We start from the raw sequence: 12194 nt of genomic DNA on the forward strand, positions 1-12194 counted from the left end.
GACATGTTAGTCTCTACTGATACTTTCTTTTACCTCAAGAGGCAGTGTGTCAAATAGATGATCCTCCACGAAGAGGAGGTTTTTGCGAAGAAGGTGACACAGGCCAAGTTGTAATGGAAGGCAGTCTAAACAGTTTCCTTTCAGTTCAAGCTGTGACAGTTGTATTAACTGCCCAATTGTTTCTGGGATGGAGGTGATGCTGTTATGACCCACACATAACACTTTTAGTTTGGTACATTTAAACAGTTGATTAGGAAGTAATTCTACCTTGTTGCCTGTGATAGCAAAATGTTGAAGGTTCTGCAGGTGTCCTACCTCTACTGGTATACTAGAGATGGAATTTTGGCTGAGGTCCAGGTGCCTCAGTTTGGGAAGATAAAAGAGAGCCGGAGGAAGGGTCTCCAGTTTATTGTGACAGATAATCAATGACTCTAGACTCTTCACTAGGCCTATAGATGGTGGAATAGCAATGATCTTGTTGTGCCACAATTTGAGGCAGGTCAATCTCTTTAGGTGCTGAAAGCTAATGACCTCCTCAATGGTCCGGATTTGATTTGTTTTTAAATCCAGTTCTTGCAAGTTAGTCAAGCTGAAAATGGCATGGGGAATCCTCTCCAACTCACAGTTGTGGAGCTCCAAATCAACCAGACTTGTCATCTTCTTTAGACTATTTAGTACCAATAACTTGGTTCCATCATTATGTATCACCAGTTTGATGAGATGTGGTGACAGTTCTGTGAGATTTGTTGGTATTTTGTTGAGATTGCTTTTGAGGTATAAAGTTTTTAAGTGTCTTAGTTCTCTTAGTGATTCCAAACCAATCATCTTGTTGTGTTCAGAGTTTAAGTTTCCAACCAAGTTCAGTTCCCTGAGGCTCCTCAACATGTAAGTCCATGGTGGAATCTCTCCAACATCAGTAAACTTTACATGAAGGCATCGCAGATAGTCACGGAGAAAAGTAAAAGCTGTTTGTTCAACTTTAGCAGGGCAGTGATACAGATGCATTTCCTGTAGATTTGTCATTTGAGAAACTTTGGCTGAAATCCTCACCTCAGGTATCAGCTCTAACTTTAGGATTTCCAAATCAGTGAGATCAAATACGGCATTAGGGAGTCCTGAAAGCATGAAGAGGTGAAGCTCTTGCTTGTCTTGAGCATTGCATGTCACATGCTGACGCAATTTTTCAAATGTCCACTCGTGGTTTAGGCTAATTTCTCGTAGTTTGTTCTCACTAACCTCAGAGAGAAATACACCAAATCGTTTGGAGTACAGCTGGTCATATTGATCTACCATATGCAGAAGAAATGCAAAATCATTCTTTACATCTGGAATATCACTAAAGCTACTTTCCTCTCTGACTTTCTCAAAAGAGTACTCTTTAAGAGGTCTCCTGAAGAGCCAGTAGAGCGTATACAAACACACCAGTCCATAGAGACATATCATAGCCATGAAACTGAAGAGGAGTTTCGTCAACATGAAGGCCATATTGTGTGTGCAAATGAATTTATTGTACCCAGTCAATTCTTCGATTTTAGGTATTAGGATTTCAGGTTCACATGTATGACTGAACTTGATCTTGGAGGCAAAAGCTGATGTATAGCTCAAGATCAAAATTATCTTCACAGCTTTTATCACTGTCTGAGCCACGTAGAGTTTGTAGATGAAGTCACTATCTTCTACATGAGTTCGAAATTTTCGCACTTTCTCAAAAAGAGCCTTGGCCTGTTCTCCGTCTTTTTTGTCCAAGATTGTCAAGCTGGGGGCTTCTGCGATGAGCTTTTCAGTAGGAAACTGCACCGTAGGAGTTTCAATTAAAGGAGTAGACTGACTGTTGCTGTCCTCTGATGATACATGCTTCTGAAAAACTGCACCGCCGGTGAACCTCTGCTTGTTTTCCTCTGAATCTTCACAAGCTGTTTCAGACAATGCTTTTGTTGTCCATGGTGATTCAAAGCAACGACCCAAAATGGAAACAAAGTGTTCAATCTTTGAGCTGGTCTTTGGGTACTTGAACCAAAAATTGCTGCTTACCATCAGCACAATGGTGTGTATAAGTGCAAGGTAAGGGAAGTATTTGTTATACCATGGTAATGCTTCATGGTAGCACATTTGGTTGACAAAAACATACTGCTGAAAATCGAGGTTTGTTTTAATTCCTTTGGGCTCAGGTTTAGTATGTTCCTCCTTAAAGAGAGAAGATTGAGTGTTGTGAATTTCATGTGTAACACTGTTAGGAAGATCTTTAGTTGTTGAGGGTAATGTGATCATAACCGATGTGTAACTTACAAGTGGATTTTGTGTTGTGTCTGAACTTGCGCTCCTTGATTGTACACTTTTCTCGAGAATGGGAAGGCATGCCACTTGGTCTTTGCTTAACTGCATAGTCCCAGAAAAGATGGCTAACATCAACATTATTATACCAATATAATCCATGAATACGTCCCACCATGGTTTCAGAATGCGGTAGGTTGGCTGGATGTCATTAAGGGAGGCGACTTCAGTAAGACTAAACATCTCTGCAATAAAAAAAAGTAGTGCAGTCAGTGCATATTAGAGGACTATTCTGGGTTCAATACAAGTTAAGCTCATTCAACAGCATTTGTGACATAATGTTGATTTACACAAAAATATATTTCGATTTGCCCTTCCTTTTCTTTAAAGAGAAAAAATGAAGGTTGCAGTGAGGTACTTACCATGGAAGTGAATTGGGCCAATTTTTTAAGGGTTTAACCCTTTAACCTCTGAGAGTTCTTTTCTTTTCAGTGTGTTCCTGTTTCAGTGGCATACACAAAATTAAAGGCTTATAACTCGAGGGGGGGAAACAAGGAAGGTCATGTGTTGTAAATAATTGTAAAGAAAACTTAAAAAAAAAAAATGTTATGATATAGATTATGATATATTCTGAGACACTCAGCCTAAGTAACTGCTGAAAAATCACACAAAAACCTTTGCCAAAATGTTTACTTTTTATTACTTTTCGGATTTGACATTATCTATCTCTGGGTGTAAATAAACAAATAGGCTGGTTGTATTCTACTCTTTGAAAGCTTTCCAACAACATAGGACACATGACTATTTGATGGGTTTTTACTGATTGCAATAATATGTATATTGCACTTTTTTTTTTAAAGGGGTCATATAATGCCATTTTTGTACAAGTTAATATGAATCTTTAGGGTCTAAATGAAAACTTTGTAATATACTTAAATTCTCATTAGTATTTTAAGAAAACACTAATTTTACCTGCTCAGAAACAGCTCTGTTTTCAGCACGCCGTTTCAGTGCATATGACTTTAAATGATAATGAGATTTGGTCACCCCGCCCCTCCGTTAGGGTTAGCGATTTGCAAAGATTAATATAAAGGTTAACAAAACGTTACACTTACTTCTTCTGGAGGTGCAGAGGGAATATAAATAGTTGGTACCGAATCTTTTTTCAGCAGCAGCTTCTTAGCAAAACCAGCTTTATACTGACCCTCGTTTATAAAGCAGCCTGGTGAAAAATGATTCGCGCAAACATGAACGCATTAACGTTGCTCGTGGGGAATATTCCCATCGTAAACAAAACTCAGCCACTGCGTCTTCAGCGGTTCAGATTTAGGAACATCAAAATGACTGCTGTGTTCGTTATTACACCGAAGAACAGAACACCACAATCGCTTAGGTTCTGCTCCAGTGTATCAACAATGATGACGGACTATGATTGACAGCTCGCTCACGAGCGAGGGCGGGTCTGTGTTGAAACATTGCTGTCAATCAAGAATCCTGGGAGGGGAGTCGTCACACGGTCGAACGGCTCGATTTGAGGCAGGGGAAAATATATAAGGAGATTAAAACAAAAACACTGGATGGATTTTTATCATAATAGGATGGTTGTGTACAGGCACAGCCAACACACATTTCAGTACAATCAACTTGAAAAAGTGCATGTACCATTATATGACCCCTTTAAATAAATTTTCAAAATGGAACACTTCCGATTTTTCTGCAAATTTCAAAGCACTTGTTCAGTTTGTCAAAATGCCTGCATACATTGGAAAGTAGAACTTCTAAGCTTTCAAACGACACCTATTTTTTGTTGGTCAATAATGTAGTTATTAATATTTAAACCAAAAATAATAATAATTATTGTGGTCCCGGGCTGATTTAAGTTTAAATGATTGTGAATCTTATAATTTTATAAAAGCATATTCATTCTTCTGTTTAAACTTGTGTATTATTTTAGCTGTAAAGTTGTTTATATCTTACATTTTGCAGGATTACGAGATTTAGGGGTTATGCAGCCATGGCAACAAAATTGTAAAAGATAATATCTTTACACAGAAAACTAAAATCATGTTAACATGCATATTGTTTCTGTCTTGAGGCTGTACTTTTGTATTTATTGTTTAGGGATTGGCTCCTTTCACTTTCATTGTAAGTGTCTCTAGAAATAATAAATAATTCACCCGCATCAAAGTCTCAGGTGTTTAATACGAATTAATACTTTTAAGTTTTTATTTAAATAGAACAAGCAACTAGAAAGCAATTACAACTTATAAGAATATAAACTGATTTGCGTGAAGTGTTCACACAGGGGGTCCAACCCGGATCACACAGAAACGTGATCTTACCGACTGTGCAAGACTCGGCAAATACCTGCAGACTACACGTGGCTTCAAGTTACAACATGGAAGATCGCGAGACCATGAAAGTGTGTTATGTTTCAAATTGCGATGAACTGAGAAGTCTTGCATGTTCGTGTGGCATAAGAAGTATGTGCTACATCTTTTCAAGTCAGATACGTTTTCTGAAATGTTTTATGGTACAAATAGCCTAAACCAGTCTTGAATCTTGAAACGAGTTCTTTACCCAGGGGTGTGCGTTGCTTATTAAATAGTGCGTGTGAAACAGCGTCTGAAAACAGGACAGCTGTGTAAATCATTAGGTTCATTCGCGTTAACTATTTATGGGGGTTAAAAGATATAAATATAGATTGAAGTAAAGAAGGCCATGACTCTGGACTTGGACGCGATTATAAGAAATAATGAATTTTCCAGGCTGTTCTAAAATAGTAGGCTACATCAGAAAGTAGGCTAACGATAAATTTGGCTTAAAATATAAATATTCTCGTTTGTTTAATTCAGTATATTAGTTTTGGACTGGCATAGATAGACATGAGTCTTAAACGCGCAACTAAACTCTCATAACCCACCACGCAACCCCTGGGGTAGGCTAATACATTTCTAGGATGTGACGGGTTTAACACGCAATTAATAAGTATCAATAACCCAGATAAATACAATTAAACGGACTACTTACTGTCTCTTTTGAAGCCTTCACTCGGATAGAAGAGCGTGGGCTGTCTTTATCTTGATTGACATATTGTAGTAGACGGTATATTTGTCAAAAAGTTATCGCTGAGGGCAAAAAGCACAACGAAAGTAAAATATGATCGGCACTATAAACCTCTTTCAGCATATCATCTCCATGGCACGAAACGACATAAATGCCACCAACTCTGCCCACTATCCATAACGGTTTGCACACGTCGAGAGGTCCGAAATGTGTAATTCTTTGTTCGACCTGCTGTGACTTGTAGTTCTCCCGTCAATGACGGTGTTGTTCATCAACTGCGCATTGCATTGGACGATGACGGCGAATCGTCATGAACTCAGCCTGTGTTAAATATTAATTGTCACAAAAAGAGTCATATAGCACGAAGCGGCGCCCTGGATAAAGGTGATTATAACAATATAATTATAGGCGGAGACTTTCTTATAGCCTAATTATTTTCTATTATAATTCTGACTATATCATTTTTAACAGGCCTAATAATCTCGTTAATTCCGAAATAAAATAATTCTCTCTCTCTCTCTCTCTCTCTCTCTCTCTCTCTCTCTCTCTCTCTCTCTCCCCTTTCTTTCTTTGTATTTTGAGGAAACTGGGACCACAATGCATAAAGATCTCTCGTAAGGCAAAAATGTTTGGCTGCAACAGTGCAGGAAAACAAACACCTGGATGGTTTCTGTAGGTTTCAGCTAGTTTGTTAGAGGAACATTGTTGTTCTCTTGTTGAGTCGTTGACATCCTTTCTTCCTCTTCTGTCATATATTTTCCCCACAAATGTTTCTTATACTGTTGTCAATTGTTCCCCATAAAATCCATTTAGCTGCTGATGTATACTCACTGAGCACTTTAATAGGAACATCAACCAATCACTTGGCAGCAGTGCAATGCATAAAATCATGCAGATAAGGGTCAGGAGCTTCAGTCAATGTTCGCATCAACCATCAGAATGGGGAAAATGTGATCTCGACTAATTTCAACTGTGGGCATGACATGAATCATGATTGTTGGTGGCAGACAGGCTGGTTTGAGTATTTCTGTAACTGCTGACCTCCTGGGATTTTCACACACAACAGTCTCTAGAGTTTACTCAGAATGGTGCCAGAAACAAAAAACATCTGGTGATCGGCAGTTCTGCAGATGGAAACACCTTGTTGATGACAGAGTTCAATGGATAATGGCCAGACTGGTTTGAGGCTAAGGTAACTCAGATAACCACTCTGTACAATTGTAGTGAGCAGAATAGCATCTAAGGATACACAACACATCGAACCTTGAGTCAGATGGGCTACAATAGCAGAAACCCATCAGGCACATTATAAGGATCATGTTCCTAACAAAGTGCTCATTGAGTGTATGCCGGTAATCTGGATTGCATGCATAGTTTTTCCTGCGCATATGATTTATCTCCACACTTTTTGCAAGGTTGCATTTTAACTCATATTGTTTTACACATGCAGTTGCCAATGAAACATCTTAATATGATGTGCTTGTTTATCAGTCCATTTGCTTTGTGCCCTTGAGTATAATTAGAAGAGAGCAGATGAAAGTGTTTTTACAATAGCACGCCTAACCCAAACCTTGGTTTTTGAGAGCACTACATGTGAAATTTAACTAATAGCTTCATATGACTCATACATCTGCATCATTCAGCACTAATGAATCATTAATTTAAAATGGTACATAATTGTCAAATAGAGCATAATTATAATTGGAGATTTGAAAGCCTTGCCTGTAAACAGCTTAATTATAAAGAAATGTGAGAAATTGTTTTGAGATGAGATGGCAAATCTCATGTATTTTACATTGTAGTAAAATTCTGTAAAACCCACATACATACTGTACCAATGTTGTGTTTCAGTCAAGTCGGTCTAATTTATTATTCTGTTCTATTTCAGAGCAAATTTGAGTGAAAAATGAAGACATAGTCCATTGGTGTATGAATGAATGAATGAATGTTACATTTATATTGGTGTACTTTGGGGTAAGTTATTACATTAATTGAGGTAATTTGTAGCAATAAATTGGTAAATTCTTCCATTGTACGGTTTACATTTTAACAGCTTTGATGAACAAATAGAAGAAAAAAATGCCTTATGTGTGTGCACACACTTATGCGTGTGTGCTATGGTGCAATTTTCTTCCTGCATGTGAAATATCTTACTTAAAATGTACAAAAAAACATTGCAGATATTTCTCAACAAGTTTTGCCTTCTCACTGCTATTTTAGCCAACATAGCCATTCTCTTTCAGCTGTTGTAAAGCTTTATATCTGCCTTAAATTACACAAAAGGAAATTAAAAAACATAAAACAACTTTTATTTATTATTAATATTTTTATTATTATGACTCCTGGTTTTCCCTGTTTTTGTGTTTTTCTAGAATGCATAGCTACAGTGCATCCGGAAAATATTCACAGCGCTTCACTTTTTCCACATTTTGTTATGTAACAGGCTTATTCCAAAATTGATTAAATTAATTATTTTCCTAAAAATTCTACAAACAATACCCCATAATGACAACAAACATGAAAGAAGTTTGTTTGAAATCTTTGCAAATTTATAAAAAATAAAAAATAAAATCACATGCACATAAGTATTCACAGCCTTTGCCATGACACTCAAAATTGAGCTCAGGTGCATCCTGTTTCCACTGATCATCCTTGAGATGTTTCTACAACTTGATTGGAGTCCACCTGTGGTAAATTCAGTTGATTGGACATGGTTTGGAAAGGCACACGCCTGTCTATATAAGGTCCCACAGTTAACAGTGCATGCCAGAGCACAAACCAAGCCATAAAGTCCAAGGAATTGTCTGTAGACCTCTGAGACAGGATTGTATCGAGGCACAGATCTGGGGAAGGGTACAGAAAAAATTCTGCAGCATTGAAGGTCCCAATGAGCACAGTGGCCTCCATCCGTAAATGGAAGAAGTTATGAACCACCAGGACTCTTCCCAGAGCTGAGTGATCGGGGGTGAATGGCCTTACTCAAGAAGGTGACCAAGAACCCGATGGTCACTCTGACACAGCTCCAGCATTTCTCTGTGGAGAGAGGAGAACCTTCCAGAAGAACAACCATCTCTGCAGCACTCCAACAATCAGGCCTGTATGGTAGAGTGGCCTGACGGAAGCCACTCCTCAGTAAAAGGCACATGACAGCCTGCCTGGAGTTTGCCAAAAGGCACCTGAAGGACTCTCAGACAATGAGAAACAAAATTCTCTGGTCTGATGAAACAAAGATTGAACTCTTTGGCCTGAAAGGCAAGCGTCATGTCCGGAGGAAACCAGGCACTGCTCATCACCTGGCCAATACCATCCCTACAGTGAAGCATGGTGATGACAGCATCATGCTGTGGGGATGTTTTTCAGCGGCAGGAACTGGGAGACTAGTCAGGATTGAGGAAAAGATGAATGCAGCAATGTACAGAGACATCCTTGATGAAAACCTGCTCCAGAGTGCTCTGGACCTCCGACAGGGGTGAAGAGCACTCTGGAGCAGGACAACGAACCTAAGCACACTGCCAAGATAACAAAGCAGTGGCTACAGGACAACTCTGTGAATGTCATTTAGTGGCCCAGCCAGAGCCCAGACTTGAAACCGATTAAACATCTCTGGAGAGACCTGAAAATGGCTGTGCACTGACGCTCCCCATCCAACCTGTTGGAGCTTTAGAGGTCCTGCAAAGAAGAATGGGAGGAACTGCCCAAAAATAGGTGTCCCAAGCTTGTAGCATCATATTCAAAAACTCTTGAGGTTGTAATTGGTGCCAAAGGTGCTTCAACAAAGTATTGAGCAAAGGCTGTGAATATTTATGTACATGTGATTTTTATAAATTTGCATTATGGGGTATTGTTTGTAGGCATTTTGGAATAAGGCTGTAACATAACAAAATGTGGAAAAAGTGAAGCGCTGTGAATACTTTCCAGATGCAGTTTATTATGGATTATAACAGTGTAAGTAGCTATGGATAAAAAGCATATGCTAAACGACAGCATGCTATTTATTTTCTTTCAAAATATAAATCTGTACATGAACATGATTACGATGCCTACAAGTAATTACAAATGAAATAAATTCATAAATGAATAAATACAGAAAAATACAGAAACACAATGTTTATGAATGCAGTACGTTTTTTGGGTCACAATTGCTTAATATCCTAATACTACATTTACATTTATTCATATAGCAGAGGCTTTTATCCAAAGCTACTTACAAATGAGGAACACATCAAAAGTGACTCATAGAGAGGCAATAACATGAGAAGTGCTGCAATACAAAGTTTAAAATTGCTCAAAGATGTACTACTAGGGAGGAAGGTAAGAGACAGTGGTGAAATAATTTCAGTTAATTTTTTTGAATATATATATATATATATATATATATATATATATATATATATATATATATATATATATATAGATCAGCCACAACATTAAAACTAATTGTCTAATATTGTGTAGGTCCCCCTCGTGCCGCCAAAACAAAACCAACCCACATCTCAGAATAGCATTCTGATATGATATACTTCTCACCATAAATGTACAGAGTGGTTATCTGAGTTACCGAAGACTTTGTCAGTTCGAACCAATCTGGTCATTCTCTGTTGACCTCTCTCATCAACAAGGCATTTCCGTCCACAGAACTACTGCTCGCTGGATGTTTTTTGGTCATAATATTAGGCAGGTGGTTTTAATGTTGTGGCTGATCGGTGTGTGTGTGTGTATATATATATATATATATATATATATATATATATATATATATATATACTATATGTATATACACTTTTTACGTTTGACATGAATTCCACAACAGATTACAGAATTCATGCTGGAAAATGTAATTTGTAATGTATTCCATTAGATTACTCAAAGTCAGTAACATATTCTAAATACTGTGGATTACTTTTTCAGCACTGGTAGATTTTTTCACTTGTTTTCACTATAAAAACTCTGCCAGTACAGAAAAAAATACACATGATAAGTTATCTGAAAAACCTAAATATTTTATGCAGTGTTCTTTCTAAAACAACATAAATTTTGGATATGTTTACAGGAAAACAATACAAAAATAATTATCAAGAATATGATTTTTGCGCTAATATCAAAGGTCTTACTTGAAAAAAGAAATTATGATCCAACGTGAATTTTCTTGATAAAAAAATATGATCGTGCCTGGTAAAATGCTGGTAAAATGGCTAGAAATAGCTATTTAGCTTAGTGTAAAGCTGACAATTTTTCTTTGTTTCATTTAGTTTGAAATTTAAGTTTCACTATGGTGCCGAAACCCGGGATAGGAGGAAGACGCACTGTCAGTAAAGACCTTGCTGCTTGACGAGATTTGCGACATTGAAGAGGTATGATACGGTGGTACTGGAGCAGTTCGCCAGAAGGTGGAGGAGCCTGCTGCCTTCCGCCAGGAGTCAATGGAGCCACTGCCATCCGCCAGGAAGCGGAGGAGCCACTGCCGGTCGCTAGAGGGTGGAGGAGACATTACTGTCCGCTGGGGGGTGGGGGAGCTTGCTGCCATCTGCCAGGAGACGGAGGAACTACGGACATCGGCCGGGAGGTGGTGGAGCTCGCTGACAACTGCTAGGAGGCAGAGTCCCATCTTAACAGAGAGGTCCTTTGCAGTGCAATCATTCATGGACAGGGAGAAAAGCAGTGGAGAGTGAACACATCCCTGAGGAGCACCAGGGTAATAGTGAGGGTCCCGGATGCAGACCCGGATTAAGATTCCAGAGGCCCCTGGGCGCAATGTCTTGTAGCCCTTGTGGCAAAACCAGCTGAGAACCACTGGGTTAACAGACAGGAGCAGTCTGGCTGTGCTGTCGTGCATCTACAGTATATATCTTGTAGCTTTTACATGAGTAAAAGTTACAGCTGTTAACTTAATATAAAGCTGTTATATTTTGACAAAATGTATTAGTTTCATATGGAATAATCTAAAGTTTGAATCTATTAGACCTCATTTTATATCAACATTGGCAGTTGTAGTTAACATTTTCAAGATGTGTTTCAGCTATTATTTATTTTTCATAAATACATTAATTTATTATTATAATTTATATTATTTAAGAATAGCTACTCTGACCTAACCATGGTAATGAGGAGCCTTTCCTCCTGTGTAATATGTTTTTTCTGTTTGAATTATGTTTGAAATTAGGAAACAAACAGGACAATAATGGGCTCATATAAATAAATATGCTCTTAAAATATTTTTAAAAGGGGTGAGAGAAAACTTTCTGTCGCTTTTGTTGTTGACGTCAACAACAAAAATAATGTCACTTGATGCATATGATGCAACTTGATGTTACTTGAAAACCATGAACAAATCTATGCAACATAAAAGGAAATGCAACCCAGGATACATTAAATACAGGTTACGCTTTTTATTAGGGGGGGTCGCCAGTTGATTTCCAATGTAAAATCGGGGTCCTGAAGCAAAACCAGCTGAGAACCACTGGGTTTAAGTTACAGACAGGAGCAGTCTGGCTGTGCTGTCGTGCATCTACAGTATATGTTAATTATTAATAATCATAGGACATTCATTTAAAAGCTCACACAGCTGATGTTATTTTTCAATTAGTATTTAATTTAACATGATGTGCTAACATGTAAACTAACATACTTTAGTTATATAACATGTTACAGTTACATGCTATTTTTTATAATTTGGTTTATTATAATTATTCTGTTAGCTTTCTCATTTATTCTATTTATTTAGAAAATGGAGACTTTTTTTTTACACATACTTAAATTTGAAAAAATGGTTTCAAGTTTCAATTATGATAAAGCATTTGTTCAACCCTCCAAAAAAAACCTTCTGTTTTCACTCCTATAAGGGTCATTGTAACTGATGA

At 37.8% G+C, this 12194-nt stretch overlaps 1 protein-coding gene across 3 annotated transcripts; it reads right to left on the reverse strand.

Moving 5' to 3' along the window:
- Window positions 1-3: 3 nt before the first annotated feature.
- Window positions 4-5574, reverse strand: LOC127649183 (volume-regulated anion channel subunit LRRC8D-like). Of its 3 annotated transcripts, none has more exons than XM_052134168.1 (3): window positions 5302-5574; window positions 2287-2516; window positions 4-2184 (listed from the first exon to the last, which is right to left on the reverse strand). In XM_052134168.1, exons 2-3 carry the CDS (start codon window positions 2512-2514, stop codon window positions 7-9), a joined length of 2406 nt encoding a protein of 801 aa, XP_051990128.1. In that variant the 5' UTR covers window positions 2515-2516; window positions 5302-5574; the 3' UTR covers window positions 4-6. The 3 variants fall into 3 exon arrangements, with proteins under 3 accessions (XP_051990128.1, XP_051990127.1, XP_051990126.1); XM_052134167.1 differs by adding an exon at window positions 2694-2770 and having other exon boundaries at window positions 4-2516; XM_052134166.1 differs by having other exon boundaries at window positions 4-2516.
- Window positions 5575-12194: the final 6620 nt, after the last annotated feature.

The sequence above is a fragment of the Xyrauchen texanus genome, chromosome 9, assembly GCF_025860055.1.
Source record: "Xyrauchen texanus isolate HMW12.3.18 chromosome 9, RBS_HiC_50CHRs, whole genome shotgun sequence".
Taxonomy (NCBI): Eukaryota; Metazoa; Chordata; class Actinopteri; order Cypriniformes; family Catostomidae; genus Xyrauchen; species Xyrauchen texanus.

Coding starts and splice junctions, on each gene's coding strand:
- LOC127649183 (XM_052134166.1), bottom strand. CDS start 2,514: ATGTTTAGTCTTACTGAAGTCGCCTCCCTTAATGACATCCAGCCAACC.